The sequence below is a fragment of the Triticum urartu genome, chromosome 2 (assembly GCF_003073215.2).
Source record: "Triticum urartu cultivar G1812 chromosome 2, Tu2.1, whole genome shotgun sequence".
In the NCBI taxonomy this organism is placed as follows: Eukaryota; Viridiplantae; Streptophyta; class Magnoliopsida; order Poales; family Poaceae; genus Triticum; species Triticum urartu.
Window position 1 is genome coordinate 506,119,471 of NC_053023.1, and position 18,282 is coordinate 506,137,752.

At 46.8% G+C, this 18,282-nt stretch overlaps 2 protein-coding genes across 5 annotated transcripts in view; both read right to left on the reverse strand.

The window, feature by feature from the left end:
• Positions 1-12,260: 12,260 nt before the first annotated feature.
• LOC125538289 (scarecrow-like protein 23) lies at positions 12,261-14,235 on the reverse strand. Its single transcript, XM_048701560.1, has one exon. It carries the CDS (start codon positions 13,921-13,923, stop codon positions 12,481-12,483), a length of 1,443 nt encoding a protein of 480 aa, XP_048557517.1. The 5' UTR covers positions 13,924-14,235; the 3' UTR covers positions 12,261-12,480.
• Positions 14,236-15,184: 949 nt separating this feature from the next.
• LOC125538288 (DExH-box ATP-dependent RNA helicase DExH7, chloroplastic-like) overlaps positions 15,185-18,282 on the reverse strand; it is a 29,662-nt gene continuing 26,564 nt past the window's right edge. For 2 of the 4 annotated variants that reach the window (XM_048701558.1, XM_048701556.1), the window contains exons 30-35: positions 18,057-18,269; positions 17,372-17,464; positions 16,918-17,040; positions 16,273-16,359; positions 15,920-16,019; positions 15,185-15,455 (exon numbers count right to left, since the gene is read on the reverse strand). In XM_048701558.1, coding sequence (XP_048557515.1) covers positions 16,279-16,359; positions 16,918-17,040; positions 17,372-17,464; positions 18,057-18,269 — 510 coding nt within the window. In that variant the 3' untranslated portion in view covers positions 15,185-15,455; positions 15,920-16,019; positions 16,273-16,278. Of the gene's footprint in view, positions 15,456-15,919; positions 16,020-16,272; positions 16,360-16,917; positions 17,041-17,371; positions 17,465-18,056; positions 18,270-18,282 lie in introns of those variants that run through there. The other 2 variants (XM_048701557.1, XM_048701559.1) reach the window with 2 other exon arrangements.

Consider the following 18,282-nt stretch of genomic DNA (forward strand, 5'->3'; position numbering starts at 1 on the left):
GGTAGTTCTTTTCATTGGGCTTCAACTGGCGAGAAGTATAGGCCACAACTTTCTTCTCTTGCATCAACACTGCACCAAGACCTTGAAGAGAGGCATCACAGAAGACCTCGAACGGTTTGGATTCATCAGGAGGAGTCAGAACTGGAGCAGTGACTAATTTCTCTTTCAGGGTGTTGAAAGCGATGTCACATTCTGGAGACCAAACGTACTTCACGTGCTTCTGGAGAAGGTTTGAAAGAGGCTTCGCAATCTTTGAAAAGTTCTCAACGAACCTTCGACAATAGCTTGCGAGACCAAGGAAGCTGCGGAGTTGCTTCACGTTCTGAGGTGGTTCCCAATTCACAATTGCAGACACCTTCTCAGGATTCACCGCTATGCCCTTGGCAGAGATGATATGCCCAAGATAGAGAACCTCATCGAGCCAAAACTCGCACTTTGAAAACTTGGCATAGAACTGATGTTCTCTGAGCTTATCCAGCACCAAACGCAAGTGCTTGGCATGATCTTCCTTGTTCTTGGAAAAGACCAAAATGTCATCGAGGTAGACCAAGACGAAGTCATTTGTGTAGAAGTTGAAGATGAAGTTCATCATGCGAGAGAAAGTCGGAGGAGCGTCGACGAGGCCAAAAGACATGACAGTATATTCATATGAACCATAGCTTGTTGTGAATGCTGTCTTGGGAATATCTTGCTCACGAATTCGAATCTGGTGATAGCCCATACGGAGATCAAGCTTGGAGAATACTTGAGCACCTTTGAGTTGTTCAAACAGCTCGTTGATGTTGGGAAGTGGGTACTTGTTCTTTATATTCTTCTTGTTCAATGGACGGTAGTCAACACAAAGTCGGTCCGTTCCATCCTTCTTCTTCACAAAAAGAACTCCACAACCCCACGGAGAAGAACTAGGTCGGATGAGACCCATTCGCTCTTGAATATCGAGTTGCTTCTTTAGCTCCTTCAACTCTTCAGGTCCAAGCTTGTAAGGGCGTTTGCAAACAGGTTCTGTGCCAGGCTCAAGATCGATGACAAATTCAACTGGCCGGTGCGGAGGCATTCCTGGAAGCTCTTCTGGAAAGACGTCTTGATATTCGCAAATGACTGGAATTTGAGAGATGGCATCCAGCTCACCCTTCTCATTGAGGGAAAATAGATGAATGGTATCATCCCTTGCGGCAAAGACAATTACATCATCAGACGAATGAGTCAATTGAATCTGCCTGGCAGCACAATCAAGCTGAGCCTTGTGCTTAGAAAGCCAGTCCATTCCAAGAATAAGATCGATATCCGAGTTACCAAGGACCATTGGGGAAGAAAGAAACTTATAGTCGCCCGACGTGATAGTCACATCTGGAACCTCCAAACTGGCACTCAAACGTTTACCAGGAGAAACGATATCCATTTGTTTGCCCAAATGGGAAGAAACGAATTCATTATTGGCAAAAAATGGCTTTGACATGAAACAATGCGATGCACCAGTATCAAAAAGTACTTTTACAGGAACATCGTTAACAGGAAGGTTACCCATGATGACATCTGACGAGTCCTCTGCCTGAGCTGCATTCATCAAGTTGACCTTGGCGTGCTTGGGGTTATGCTTGACCACTGGGTACTTGCCGATCTCACAGGAGGAGGAGGAAGACGCCTCTGATTGAAGCATTTGTTGGCATAGGGACCCTTCTGTTGGCACTTGTTGCACGTGACCTCTGAAAGCGGACGGTGATACGGAGCACTTGATCTTGGAGCTTGAGACGAAGTCTTGTTCTGAAAGCCCGGGTTGGGTGGGTGGGAAGATTCACTTCCACCTTTGCTCTTCTGCTGATAAGGCTGACGAAACGGAGGAGGAGGCAGCCAATACTTTTGCTGCTTAGCCACTTGAGTAGAGGAAGAAGGAATTGCATCTCTAACTCGCTTCTTGGAAGCATCACACTTCAGTTGGCCAGTCTCTTGCTTCATTGCCATATTGTAAAACTCATCGTACTTCTTGGGTTCAAAAAGGACGAGAGCTAGCTAGAGTTCTTCCCTGAGACCACCCCTGAACTGATATATCATGCTCTTCTCGTCAGGGACGTCTTGCTTAGCGAAACGGGCGAGCTTCTGAAACATGATGTTGTACTGGTAAACAGACCTAGTGCCTTGCTTCAGGTTGCAGAATTCCTCACGCTTGCTCTCAACCACACTCTGGGGAATATGATGAGCTTTGAAGTCTTGACGGAATTCATCCCAGGTAATTGCATGGCCTCCTATGGAATCCTTGTACTGCTGAAACCATTCTGCAGCTTGGTCTTTGAGTTGGAAGGAGGCAAACTTGACAAAGTCCTCATGCCTGACGTTACTGCATTCAAAATGCTTGCATATGTCCACGAGCCAATCATCAGTGTCTATTGCCTCAACACAATTGCTGAAGGTCTTTGGCTGATTAGCGAGGAACTGGTTGAGTGTAGCAAACTGATTCTGATTGTTGCCATGGCCCTGATTCCCTTGGTTGCGCTCTTGAAGAAGTTGCATGATCAGCTGCGTGTTTGCATTGGTAGCAGCCATCACAGCTTGCCATGCCTCCGGAGGTGGAGGTGGTGGTGGCGGATCAGGATTCGGAGTCGTGCGCGTTGGAGGATCCATCCTGAATAGGGTTTCATCAAGTAGATATACTCATATCTGCTCAAATCATCTGTGAAGATCAGAAAATAATGATACCTGTCGCGAGCTTCAATATTCATCGGACCACATACATCAATATGCATGATTTCCAACAAATCTATTGCTTGCTTCATTGTTCCGGAGAACAAAGTATTAGTCATCTTGCCCATGAGGCATGGTTCGCAAGCATCAAGTGATTCATAATCAAGTGATTCCAAAAGTCCATCAGCATGGAGTTTCTTCATGCGCTTTACACCAATATGACCTAAATGGCAGTGCCACAAATAAGTTGCACTATCATTATTAACTTTGCATCTTTTGGTTTCAATATTATGAATATGTGTATCACTACGATCGAGATCCAACGAACCATTTTCATTGGGTGTGTAACCATATATGTAAACAGAACAACAATTTATTCTCTTACTTAAATGAATAACCGTATTGCAATAAACATGATCAAATCATATTCATGCTCAATGCAAACACCAAATAACACTTATTTAGGTTCAACACTAATCCTGAAAGTATAGGGAGTGTGCGATGATGATCATATCAATCTTGGAACCATTTCCAACACACATCGTCAATTCACCCTTAACTAGTCTCTATTCATTCTGCAACTCCCGTTTCGAGTTACTACTCTTAGCAACTGAACCAGTATCAAATACCGGGGGGTTGCTACGAACACTAGTAAAATACACATCAATAATCCGTATATCAAATATACCTTTGTTCACTTTGCCATCCTTCTTATTCGCCAAATACTTGGGGCAGTTCCGCTTCCAGTGACCAGTCCCTTTGCAGTAGAAGCACTAAGTCTCAGGCTTAGGACCAGACTTGGGCTTCTTCACTTGAGCAGCAACTTGCTTGCCATTCTTCTTGAAGTTCCCCTTCTTCTCTTTGCCCTTTTCTTGAAACTAGTGGTCTTGTCTACCATCAACATTTGATATTTTTCTTGATTTCTACCTTCGTTGATTTCAGCATTACGAAGAGCTTGGGAATCGTTTCTGTTATCCCTTGCATATCATAGTTCATCACGAAGTTCTACTAACTTGGTGATGGTCACTAGAGAATTCTGTCAATCACTATCTTATCTGGAAGATTAAGTCCCACTTGATTCAAGCGATTGTAGTACCCAGACAATCTGAACACATGCTCACTGCTTGAGCTATTCTCCTCCATCTTTTAGCTATAGAACTTGTTGGAGACTTCATATCTCTCAACTCGGGTATTTGCTTGAAATATTAACTTCAACTCCTGGAACATCCATATGATCCATGATGTTCAAAACGTCTTTGAAGTCCCGATTCTAAGCTGTTAAGCATGGTGCACTAAACTATCAAGTAGTCATCATATTGAGCTAGCCAAACGTTCATGACGTCTGCATCTGCTCCTGCAATAGGTCTGTCACCTAGCGGTGCATTAAGGACATAATTCTTCTGTGCAGCAATGAGGATAATCCTCAGATCACGGATCCAATCCGCATCATTGCTACTAACATTTTTCAACATAGTTTTCTCTAGGAATATATAAAAAATTAAACGGGGAGCAATATCGCGAGCAATTGATCTACAACATAGATATGCTAATACTACCAGGACTAAGTTCATGATAAATTTAAGTTCAATTAATCATATTACTTAAGAACTCCCACTTAGATAGACATCCCTCTAATCATCTAAGTGATCACATGATCCAAATCAACTAAACCATAACCGATCATCACGTGAAATGGAGTAGCTTTCAATGGTGAACATCATTATGTTGATCATATCTACTATATGATTCACGCTCGACCTTTCGGTCTCAGTGTTCCGAGGCCATATCTGCATATGCTAGGCTCGTCAAGTTTAACCTGAGTATTCTGCGTGTGCAAAACTGGCTTGCACCCATTGTAGATGCACATAGAGCTTATCACACCCGATCATCACGTGGTGTCTAGGCACGACGAACTTTGGCAACGGTGCATACTCAGGGAGAACACTTTTTATCTTGAAATTTAGTGAGAGATCATCTTATAAAGCTATCGTCGAACTAAGCAAAATAAGATGCATAAAAGATAAACATCACATGCAATCAAAATATGTGACATGATATGGCCATCATCATCTTGTGCCTTTGATCTCCATCTCCAAAGCATCATCATGATTTCCATCGTCACCGGCATGACACCATGATCTCCATCATCTTGATCTATATCAATGTATCGTCACATGGTCGTCTCGCCAACTATTGGTATCGCATAGCGATAAAGTAAAGCAATTATTTGGCGCTTGCATCTTATGCAATAAAGAGACAACCATAAGGCTTCTGTCAGTTGCCGATAACTTCAACAAAACATGATCACCTTATACAACAACTTATATCTCATCACGTCTTGACCATATCACATCACAACATGCGCTGCAAAAACAAGTTAGACGTCCTCTACTTTGTTGTTGCAAGTTTTACGTGGCTGCTACGGGCTTAGCAAGAACCGTTCTTACCTACGCATCAAAACCACAACGATAGTTTGTCAAGTTGGTGTTGTTTTAACCTTCGCAAGGACCGGGCGTAGCCACACTCGGTTCAACTAAAGTTGGAGAAACTGACACCCGCTAGTCACCTGTGTGCATAGCACGGCGGTAAAACCAGTCTCGCATAAGCGTACGCGTAATGTCGGTTCGGGCCGCTTCATCCAACAATACCGCTGAACCAAAGTGTGACATGCTGGTAAGTAGTATGACTTATATCGCACACAACTCACTTGTGTTCTACTCGTGCATATTACATCAACGCATAAAACCTGGCTCGGATGCCACTGTTGGGGAACTAGTAATTTCAAAAATTTCCTACGCACACTTAAGATCATGGTGATGCATAGCAACGAGAGGGGAGAGTGTTGTCTACGTACCCTCGTAGACCGAAAGCGGAAGCGTTAGCACAACGCGGTTAATGTAGTCGTACGTCTTCATGATCCGACCGATCAAGCACCTCCGAGTTCTGCACACGTTCAACTCGATGACGTCCCTCGAACTCCGATCCAGCCGAGTGTTGAGGGAGAGTTTTATCAGCACGACGGCGTGGTGACGATGATGATGTTCTACCGACGCAGAGCTTTGCCTAAGCACCGCTACGATATGATCGAGGTGGATTATGGTGGAGGGGGGCACCGCACACGGCTAAGAGATCAAGAGATCAATTGTTGTGTCTTTGGGGTGCCCCCTGCCCCCGTATATAAAGGAGTGGAGGAGGGGGAGGGCCGGCCCTCTCTATGGCGCGCCCTAGGGGAGTCCTACTCCCACCGGGAGTAGGATTCCCCCTTTCCTAGTAGAACTAGGAGCCCTTCCAAGTAGTACGAGTAGGAGGGAAGGAAAGGGAAGGGAAAAGGAGAAGGAAGGAAGGGGGCGCCCCCCTCCCTAGTCCAATTCGGACCAGCCCATGGGGAGTGGTGCGGCCACCCTTTGAGGACTTTCTCTCCTTTCCCGCATGGCCCATTAAGGCCCAATACGAATTCCCGTAACTCCTCGGTACTCCCGAAAATACCCGAATCACTCGAAACCTTTCCGATGTCCGAATATAGTCATTCAATATATCGATCTTTACGTCTCGACCATTTTGAGACTCCTCATCATGTCCCTGATCTCATCTGGGACTCCGAACTCCTTCAGTACATCAAAACACATAAACTCATAATATAACCGTCATCGAACTTTAAGTGTGCGGACCCTACGGGTTCGAGAACTATGTAGACATGACCGAGACACGTCTCCGGTCAATAACCAATAGCGGAACCTGGATGCTCATATTGGCTCCTACATATTCTACGAAGATCTTTATCGGTCAAACCGCATAACAACATACGTTGTTCCCTTTGTCATCGGTATGTTACTTGCCCGAGATTCGATCGTCGGTATCTCAATACCTAGTTTAATCTCATTACCGGCAAGTCTCTTTACTCGTTCCGTAATACATCATCCCGCAACTAACTCATTAGTTGCAATGCTTGCAAGGCTTATAGTGATGTGCATTACCGAGTGGGCCCAGAGATACCTCTCTGACAATCGGAGTGACAAATCCTAATCTCGAAATACGCCAACCCAACAAGTACCTTCAAAGACACCTGTAGAGCACCTTTATAATCACCCAGTTACGTTGTGACGTTTGGTAGCACACAAAGTGTTCCTCCGATAAACGGGAGTTGCATAATCTCATAGTCATAGGAACATGTATAAGTCATGAAGAAAGCAATAGCAATAAACTAAACGATCAAGTGCTATGCTAACGGAATGGGTCAAGTCAATCACATCATTCTCCTAATGATGTGATCCCGTTAATCAAATGACAACTCATGACTATGGTTAGGAAACATAACCATCTTTGATCAATGAGCTAGTCAAGTAGAGGCATACTAGTGACACTCTGTTTGTCTATGTATTCACACATGTATTATGTTTCCGGTTAATACAATTCTAGCATGAATAATAAACATTTATCATGATATAAGGAAATAAATAATAACTTTATTATTGCCTCTAGGGCATATTTCCTTCAAAAGGCACATAGTAATGACGAGAGTCTTCATCGAACTCCCACTTGAGCTCAAGCGCATCGTCTGGAGCGGTATCATCGGTCCTTGCATCTGGTTTGGAAATAATCTGTGAGTCACGGGGACTCAGCAATCTCGCACCATCGCGATCAAGACTATTTAAGCTTATAGGTAAGACAAGGTATGATGTGGAGCTGCAGCAAGCGACTAGCATATATGGTGGCTAACATACGCAAATGAGAGCGAGAAGAGAAGGCAAAAGCACGGTCGAACAACTATGATTAAGAAGTGATCCTAGAACAACCTACGTCAAGCATTACTCCAACACCGTGTTCACTTCCCGGACTCCGCCGAGAAGAGACCATCACGGTTACACACGCGGTTGATGCATTTTAATTAAGGTAAGTTTCAGGTTATCTACAACCGGACATTAACAAATTCCCATCTGTCCATAACTGTGGGCACGGCTTTTGAAAGTTCAAATCCCTGCAGGGGAGTCCCAACTTAGCCCATCACAAGCTCTCACGGTCAATGAAGGATATTCCTTCTCCCAAGACAATCCGATCAGACTCGGCATCCCGGTTACAAGACATCCTCGACAATGGTAAAACAAGTACAGCAACACCGCCTGAATGTGCCGACAAATCCCGATAGGAGCTGCACATATCTCGTTCTCAGGGCACACTCAGATAGGTCGAGCTACGAGTAAAACCAACCCTCGAGTTTCCCCGAGGTGGCCCCGCAGGCTGCCCAGTTCGGACCAACACTCAGAGGAGCACTGGCCCAGGGGGGTTTACATAAAGATGACCCTTGGGCTCCGGAAACCCAAGGAAAAAAGAGGCTAGGTGGCAAATGGTAAAACCAAGGTTGGGCATTGCTGGAGGAGTTTTATTCAAGGCGATCTGTCAAGGGGTTCCCATTATAACCCAACCGTGTAAGGAACGCAAAATCCAGGAACATAACACCGATATGACGGAAACTAGGGAGGCAAGAGTGGAACAAAACACTAGGCAAAAGGCCGAGCCTTCCACCCTTTACCAAGTATATAGGTGCATTAAGATAAACAAGATAATATTGTGATATCCCAACAATAAACAATGTTCCAACAAGGAACGATCTCCAATCTTCACCTGCAACTAGCAACGCTATAAGAGGGGCTGAGCAAAGCGGTAACATAGCCAAACAATGGTTTGCTAGGACATGATGGGTTAGAGGTTTGACATGGCAATATGGGAGGCATGATAAGCAAGTGGTAGATCGTAGCATAGGCATAGCAAAAGAGCGAGCATCTAGCAAGCAAAGATAGAAGTGATTTCGAGGGTATGGTCATCTTGCCTACAAAGTTCTCAGAGTTACCTTGATCCTCGTAAGTGAACTCAACGGGCTCCTCGTTCACGAACTCATCTCCCGGCTCTACCCAAACAAGAACAACAAGCAAAAGGAGCACAATCAACCACGTGCAATGCTCAAGCAACATGATGCAAACATGGTATGATATGCGGGATGCGATATGTGATGCATATGCAAGATTTGACAAGGAATGATTGAACCTGGACTCAACTTAGAAATCCAAGAGTGCCACTGGAAAGGTGAGGTTATTTTTGTTGAAATCGATATAAAGATCACCGGAATCGGATGCACGGTTTGAAAATGGCAAGCAAAACAAATATGGCACCGGTCTGCGATAATCAGCAAGTGACCAACTAAATGCATCAAGATAAATATGCTACAGCACTCAAATATGATAACAAAATACATGGCAGGGATCCACTCATGATGCTTGACAAAAGATGAACACTGAGCTACGGCTAATTCATCCATTAACAGGTTCAAACAAGCATGGCAAAAGTGCAAATGACAACAGGTTTCAGACTTAGTGAAATCAATACATGTCTGGAATTTATCATCAGGAAGCACACTTTAGAGCATGAAAACTACATGCTACAGGAACTTAAGATGGCAAGGCAAGGCATGGAATGAAGCTACTCTAAGCACTTAACAAAAGTCTCTTAGTGACCTTGAGCCAAAAGAGATCATATAATACAATTGCAAGCATGTGAACATAGCAAAAACATAAACAGATTCAGACTTGGTGAAAAACTGGAGCATGCAAACAGATTAACAAGTAGGCATGTTTACGAGCTCGATGCACTCACTACAGAGTAAGGCATGACAAACTAAGCATACACCCATCAAGAAAACATGGCATAGAAGCTAGAAATGGCAAGAACAATAACATAGCATGCACGGATCAATAGCAACATCCTCGAAAAAATCGCTAAACATGTCAACAATCTGCCAGGATTATTTTATAGCAAAAGTAGAGCTCGATTGACTCAAGCTAGGGTGCTCCATAATTGCAAACAAAGACATGGATGGATAGAGCACCATAATATTAACAAAACATCCTTACTGATCATCCTCAAAAGAGGCACGGATCACTAGGAAACAACATGAACATATGGCATAACAACAAAATGAGGACAAGGACTTGGTGAAATTCTAAGTCCCTGAAATCAACATCAACGATTACGCTACTTTGCAAGCTTGTGTTAGTCACCACCAATATCGCAAAAATACATGGCATACACCCCTGTAAAGATGGCATGGCATTTAACAAAACACATGTAGAGCTCAGGATCATAGCATGCACACATTAATCATGGCAAAAATGACAAAAGGCCATTTGCTGAAACAGATCTGACAAATTCATCACATAGCCCTCTTCCAACAGCATTTCGGGCATCAAGATGAGCTCAAATGAAAATGATGCAATGAGATGGAATGATGTACTCGCTGAGACGAACATTTTGATATGCTACATGCATGAATCGGAGCTACGGATGCAGAGTTATGGCATGTCAAAATATGCAAACTAGCTAGGGTTTGGAGGGGAAAAAGTCAACCGCGAAGTTCCAGATCCAGATCTGGATCTCGTCGGAGCACGGACTTCGAGGTTCACCGGCTGGGGCTGTCGCCGGAGAGGAAGTGCGGTGCGGTGGCCGGAGTTGGAGGAGGCCGGTGGTGGCGCGGACGACGAGGAGGGCGGCGAGGCGGCGCTGGAGTCGGAGGAGGCCGGGCAGCGCCGGAGCTGTTGACGGCGGTGAGCGGGCGAGGCGGCGGGGTCGCGCTGGCGACGAGGTGGCGAGGGTGCGGCGCGGCGGCGCGGGACAGATCCGGGCGGCGCGGGCGCGAAGGCAAGTGGTGGCGAACTCGGGCTCTCGGGGGCCCTCCGAGGGCCGGGCGGGCCGCGGCGCGGTGGAGGCCGGCGGTGCCACGTGTCGGGCCCTCAGTTGCTGCGGGCGGCGGCGGCTGGGGTGTCCGGCGCAGCGGACATTGTCTGGCGGCGGAGAGGGGTTTTTTTCTAAGGTTTGGGGAAGAAGAGATCCGGGAATTTCGGGGAGAGGCCTTTATATAGAGGTAGGAGGAGCTAGGAGTCTCCAAATTGAGCACGGTTTGCGGCCACGCGGTCGTGATCGAATGCTCTAGGTGAAGGAGGGGTTTTTGGTGGGTTTTGGGCCACTTTGAAAGGGTGTTGGGCTGCAACACACACGAGGCCTTTTCGGTCCCTCGGTTAACCGTTGGAGTATTAAACGAAGTCCAAATGGCACGAAACTTGACAGGCGGTCTACCGGTAGTAAACCAAGGCCGCATGACAAGTCTCGGTCCAATCCGAAAACGTTTAACCCCCACACACGAAAAGAGATAGAAAGGGTCACCGGAGGACATAGGAGCGCCGGAATGCAAAACGGACAACGGGGAAAATGCTCGAATGCATGAGACAAACACGTATGCACATGCAATGCACATGATGACATGATATGAGATGCATGACAAAGACAACAACACGCGGAGACAAAAACCCGACAACGAGGAAATAAAATAACCTAGGCCGGAAACGGCAAGAGTTGGAGTACAGATAAGGTATTACATCCGGGGTGTTACAGAGGAGGAGCTGGCGTCGATGGAGGCGGAGGAGCCGAGGCAGCTGCTGTCGGGCTTCAACATGGAGCAGGCGGAGGCGGAGTTCGCCGTCTCCCGGCCCGACCAGATGGCGGAGCAGCAGGCCATCCTCGAGTTCATCCAGGATGAGGCCTATGTGGAGGCCAACCGGGCGTTCCCCAGCGGGAGCAGGCGGAGTCCAACGCGCTCTTTGTCGAACTCGGCGTGGAGAGATAGAGGCGGAGGAGGCCGAAGGCGCCGGAGTAGCCAGAGCTGCAGCTGCCACCAATCCTGCCGGAGCCGGGCACGAAGATCGTAGACATCTCCAACGATGAGTAGCTAGATGATCGACGTAGTACGTAGGTTATTTTGTTTGCATGTCTTTGTATAAATTTAAGAATATAGTATGAGATGTCCAGATGTAACAAGTGAAATTTAAGGCCTCCCCAGTCAGTGCCTAACGCGTCCACGGGCATTTGAAGGGCCACATTTGACATATCCGACCTTAGATGCTCTAAGGGACATATCCGGCTTTAGATGCTCTGAGGAGTACTACGTCTCACGACCACAGGACCAAATGGCCACTAGCATGCGTGAAAGATGATTGGAAAGTCAAACCACCGGCATGCCGTGGCCATCTGGCCTCTCCATCTTATCTCGGCGATGATCTCTGTCGATCCATTCTCACTGTAGATGACGATTATATCTGACTAGTTAATGAGCCTTGTGCTTGAGTACCGGAAGACACAAATGGCAGCATGCATTATATTTCAACAATGCTATCTGCCCAGCTGCACATCTTTATTAGGTGTCGACTGACCGCTTAACAGTTTGGTGAACCACTCCCGCATGTCTTCTGATTGTCCTGTGCACACATATCCGACCTTTCCAGTGCAGATCCGTTCGTTGTTTTATACCACTAGGAAGGAAGGGATATGCTTTCCAACGTGTTGGGGTCGAAGCAAAATGTCAGTTGAACAGTCGGGACTAGACTCGACGTCCATCGGAAATGCTTGCACGATTTTGTTTATGGATGATTAGTCAACACACAATATTAAATCTCATCACTACCAACCATGGTTAATTAGTGCGCAAAGCTCGTGATGCAGTTAATTATTATTCATACGTGAGGATAAAATGATTCATGTGTATATGAACGTACGTATGAATATGATATCAACTGTATATAACCTCGTTTAACTTGTATATATATAGTATACATGTGTATATCACTCAAGAAATCAAGAGAAAAGAAACTAAGAATCAAGCTCTCTCTCTCCCAATAAGGAACAAATGAAGAAACCAAGAAGAATCGGATGAGCACACGGTCTATCACGATATCTATGTACCGAATGAATGAATGGGCGCGCGTTTCAGGGCTCGTTCTTGCCGACCGATCGCCGGCACGGCCGCCACGCGGTGGCCGTGATGAGGGCCCTGTCTCGCCACCCCAGCGCCATGGCCTTGCCGTCGCCGGCCTCCGTGACGCGGAACCCGCCGCCGCCGCACCCGCCGCTCTTCATCTTGAGCAGCAGCTTCGCCTGGCTCACCGTCCTCGAGCTCAGCCTCGCGTCTTCGAACCCCGCGCTCTCCAGCCTCTCCTTCCAACCGCGACTCATCTGGTCCGCCGCGCGGTCGCCGGCATGGCGCCGACGGTCCAGAGAGGCCATTGCGTCGCTGATCTCCACGCCGAGGTGGTCCCTCTCGATGGCGATCCTCTCGGCGCTGTCGGCCGGGAGGCACTCGTGCAGCGACTCGAACACGGCCGCGTAGTACCGGAGGTTGGCCGCGAACCGCGGGAGCAGGCTCGCGCTTCCGCATCTTCCGGCGCCTTTGCCGCCGCCGCTGCCTTCGTCGACCTTGTCGATCAGGAAGACCAAGGACGGGTTCAGGGACCGGATGTGAGCCAATGCGCTGCGCGGATCCCATGAGCTCGCCCTCGCGTTCTGTGCGGCCGGGAACACGAGGTTGACGACCACCGTCGCGGCGGGGTCGGTCTTGATGCGTTCATGGCGGCCATCCTCCGGCCCGTTGTTGACGACGCCCTCGAACTCGAACCGTAGGTTGGGGCAGCCATCCGCGAAGCGGGCGAGCCGGGCCTCCGTGTCCCGCAGCTCGTCGGCGCTCGCGCCGAACCCGGTGATGCGCAGGGACACCGGCTCGTCGCAGCAGTCGCCGCTGTCGTCCTGGGAGGATTGAGAGGAGCTGGTGGTGGCGGCGTCGGAAAGGGACTGGATCAGGGACGGCCACTGGAAGCCGAACGAGACGTCGAAGTCCACGACGTGGAGGCGGCGCCGGCCGCCGGCCTCGAACGCCTCCACGATGGCCTGGTTCGCCGTGAAGTGCGCGAACTGGTAGAACGGGGACGCCTGGTAGAACATGGTGAACGCCAGGAACTGCTCTTCGCGAGTCGTCGTCGTTGTCTTCGCCTTCGCCGGCGGCGGCAGCAGGAGCCTCGACGCCAGCGCGTCCGCGAAGTAGGCCGCGACACGCTGGGCAGGGTCGCCCCCGCGGAAGGACGCGTGCCGGTAGACCTCCTGCAGGGCCACGGCCGCTGCGTGCGTGTCGCCGACCTCCCCGGCGACCGCCGACGAGAGGAGCAAGCGCATCAGCGGCGACGGTCCGGAGCCACTCACATCCCCGTCCTCGTGATCAAGCTCAACCTTCACCATGCGATCTCTGGCCTGGAGGAGCCTCATGACAGTGGCGCGATCACCGCCGCCAGCGGCAGCCACGTCGCCGACGCCGTCCATCACCTTGCGCTTCTTGGCCGCGGCGCCGCCACCATTGACGCCTAGACTCAACGTCAGGTTCATGTACACCCAAACGCCCAATTGATCTCTCCAGCCTCTCGATCGATCGTCTGTCTAAGAACCTCAGAAGCTAGCGCGCGAAGATTAATGGAGATGGGCGAGGCGCGAGACGTACGACGTAGCGGCCGGGAGAGGGAGGGGGGAATGGGCCACGGCGACGGGGAGGGGTATATATAAGCGACCAAAGGGAATCTAGATGTTCCGCTCCGCGTGTAGCTTAGTTTGCAAGAAATGAAATGGCCGCCAATATGCTCCTCCCGTTTTGGCTGGTTCCCGGGCGCGCTGCCCTTGGATCCCAAGGATAGGATATGCCGGTGGAGTGCTCGCCTCTCAGCCCCCTTGTTTTATGCGCAAGGATCTATCTGCCAAGTGCCAACCTATCATCTACCGGCTGCTAGTGCTACCAAGCTCCACCGCTAAGAACATCTCTCGCTGAATTAAGCATTGTTCAAACCTGGTGTTAGTTAACAATGTGTGTGTCTGACAGAGGAGAGCAGAGTGGACTAGTAGCTTGTGATGAATATACAATGGCGGTTTCAATGGTATCTCGCCCTCTAGTCCACACCGCAAGATCCGCTTTTACACTGTAGTATGTATGTATGGCTAACCAAACGGAGGTGGGGCACACATACAGATGTACTATAGTACTATATGGCTTGGCTATGACAAGCCTTGATCGACGCCAATTTAATAGGGTTAGGTGGAACAAAGATTGATGCCTAAGTTGAGGTCTATAGTTTATTTAAGCGTGTTCAAACTCGTGATTCTCTTGGAAGGTGCATGTGGGGCTAACATGGACTCGATCGAGCATCATCGTATACGTCAAGACGAGGACGGTTTGGGGCATACGTTGTGTGGACTGGACTTCTTTGGACATGGAATCAGTAAAAGTCGCAGAATCTCATTCCCTCAAGAAAATGTAAAAATTGTGGAAAGGGGGGAGGCCGGGTGGTTGCCTGGTTGGGGGCAAAGGTGAAAAAGGGGCTATAGGAGTGTGAAGAAGATGCGAGGAAGAGCAGTCAGGAGTGGACCCTTACCGAAGGAGGAGTAAAGCGACCAGACACGAGATTTGGCCAGGAAAATGGGCCGGAGAAAAGGGAGGGCATCAACGACCGTCCCTGCTGACGAAACCATGGCCCTACCATACAACCCCTGAAGCTGCCTCCTGTCGGGCTGCCCTGCTTTCTAGAAACAATATGGCCTCCTATCATTCCATCCTACTTTTTGTGTATATGAACACTACAATATTTAATTAAACAAGTTGGAAGTTGCAAGAGAGTATTTCATTTCAATGCAATTATCTTTCACTGTAGCATATAGGCATTGTGATATGAGTAAATCATACACTTTTGTTCTGTAAAGAAGTCAAGCCAATGAAATCTGGTCACTCTGAAACTTCTTCTCCATCGTCAGTCACCAACACAGTAAAAGACCGCAGGCGAGCCCTGAGAATCAACCTTCGCTACTTGATAGCATTCATCATGTAGCATGAAGGCCCGGTACAGAAAGCTCATGTGCTCCAAAAAGGCCAGCGGCTGCAGAATATAATTATATGCATTATCACACTGCGTCAAAAAGTAAATGCTAGCTAAACATGATAGGCATGATAATTTCAAATTCCATGCTCCTTTCAGCATTACCGAAGAGTTTCCACGCACTAGTGACGCTACAAAGACGTGCACGTCACTTCTGCTAGCCAATATGACAACTAGAATGGACAAGGTGGGACACCCATAATTTCGTGTGTTCGTGAGATGAAATCATAAGATCACATGGTGAGTTGGTGACATGGAGGGCCACATAAAGGTATACGAAAATTGGCACTCATTGACTAGTTACGAGGCGTCTGTTAGACACAAATGAAGTTAACAAACTAAAATGCCCAAAATCACTAGATCCAACTTTTTTACTAGTATAAGAAATTCACTAGCATGATTTGAGCACACAGGTATCAGGACAAAGACTACTCAGTTACCAAGACAAACATGCTAGAATGTACCAGGTCATTTGCAATGTAGATCCGGGCACCTGATCTGAGGACAAGTTCTCAAGTTAATTCCGCCACAGTTCCACCATTATCTGTACAGTAATCCATTGACCTATTGGAAGTAACAGAAGTTAGTTCAGAAATCAAAACACTTAACCTCGAAACTTAATAGATGACATCCCAAGGCTTGTTTTAACATGTTTTCTATGTAAAATTTGAAAAGTCGAGGACAATGATTTCTTCCATTGAAGAAGCTCTAGTGCTCCACATTTAACATTTAAATCTGCAAGATCATACTTGCCACGCTGTTTGCTCATTCTCCAAGTAAGATCATGTACAAGAAAAAATCAATATGAAGAGATTACCACAATTCATGCTTGTTGGGCCTTTTCTTCTTCCAACAGCAAATGAATGATGGATCTGACCACTTCGTTGTCAACAAAAGTTGCCATCTGAAATCATACATTCAGACCAACTAATTAGAAAATTGCAAGATACAGCATATAGTATGAATACCATCTTCAAGCAGCCTTCTGTGCATAGCACGTTATACATTTTTGCATATACTGAAGCAGCCTTTTGTTGAAAGTAGGTTCCAAATTTTTACGAATAGTGAAGTGATACAAAGCAAATGTATGCGAAGATGGTATGAATACTATCTTCAAGCAGCCTTTTGTTTATAGCAAGTTATACATTTTGCATATAATGAAGCAATCTTTTGTACAAAGTAGGTTATACATTTTTAAACGATTAAATGATACGAAGCAAATGCAAAGATGGTATGAATACCATCTTCAAGCAGTCTTTTGTTCACAGCAAGTTATAGATTTTTGCATATGGTGAAGCAGCCTTCTGTTCAAAGTAGGTTATACATCTTTTATAAATGGTAAAGTGATACTGGTATAAAGCAAATGTATGCGCAAATGTGCAGGAGACGCTACAACTGCATGACATATTCACGTTATCGGTGGTTTCACCTTTATATATCAAACAAAAAGGAGACAACATACCTCCGGCTTTCTTGTCAATTCTTTCAGAACAGCATCAAGTGTAATGCGAAGTTGCTTGAATAAAACAGCAGTCTGTGCAGCAGCAGTTAACCTTAGCCATCCGTCTATAATAACGACTCCAGCCTGGAAACAAAGCCAATACAAGTTTTTGTTTCTGAGCATCAATAGGTTCATGACAGCATACCATGAAAGGCAGAGGACGAAATCTTAGTTGAAGAATCACAAATTTAGTAGTATCATGTTAGCTTAAGTGCAACCCAACAATTGTGAGTCGTACTCCAGTAACATAGTACGAAAAATACAAGGGAATTAACAAACACATGGGCAAACCTACACTCATATACTACAGTTTTCCGAAAAGGTGGGGTTCAACGTATTTGCCAGATACTCAACCATTTAAAATTTTCGTGTGCTTCTGTTGTGCGTGAGCGCTGGGGCGGGGGCGGGGGCTTACCTGGTGTTGGATTACCATTGAACCACCAAACAGAAGGAGTGAGTAGGGGGAAATGACACTGGTATCACGTAGAAACACCTTACTAGTCTCAACCTGAAAATGGGGAACAGATATTTAGAGCTCGCATTTGCTGAATTGGTGTGCTGGGGCTGATACCATAATCACAGATACATTATTGTACGGAAATGCTAAAAATCCGACATCAGATTTTCAGGCATGGAAAATCGAACGTTATTCATGGCAATTTATATGGGCGCGAGGATGGCAAATTTATTTGGCAAGCACGGCAATTTCCTGGCAAAAAAATGAACTGAGGCGGATTTGCCATGCTCATCAACTAAACTTGCCGCCCTCGGCAAACATAATTTGCCATGCAAAAACGTTCGATTTGCCATTCCTAAAAATCTGACGTTCGCTGGATATTCGGGTCCTTATTATATGGCATATGGGTCACTAAAATCGAGCACTACTTCAAACAGAAATAGGAATCTAAGAAATTAATTAGTACGTGCAAATTTCTCTGAATCTGCTAGTGTCTAGAAGCCAAGGTAGTGGTACATATACTATCTGACACCAAAATCATATTATACAAAAACTAACTAAATAGACAACATCCACCTCAAGAAGAAAACAAGATGGCAAGGATTGAGAGATACTCTTCCAGTCATGCAAGTCTAAAACAAACCTTTTCAAGGAACACCAGAAATGGGTATTGCACAGACTTCAAGCTGTGATTCACAGACGATGGGTGTATATGAACTTCTCGCCTTCCATCATACCATCGAGGACGATCCTTACCAAGCAGAACATCAGATGGCTTTCTGCCACCCAAAGCTCCTGGATCAACACCCTCCAGAGTTGCTGCAACATTAGGGTATAGACCTGCACTTATGACCGACTACAAATGCCAG

Bases quoted from the DNA above. Each gene is read 5' to 3' on its own strand.
- LOC125538289 (XM_048701560.1), bottom strand. From the start codon at position 13,923: ATGAACCTGACGTTGAGTCTAGGCGTCAATGGTGGCGGCGCCGCGGCC.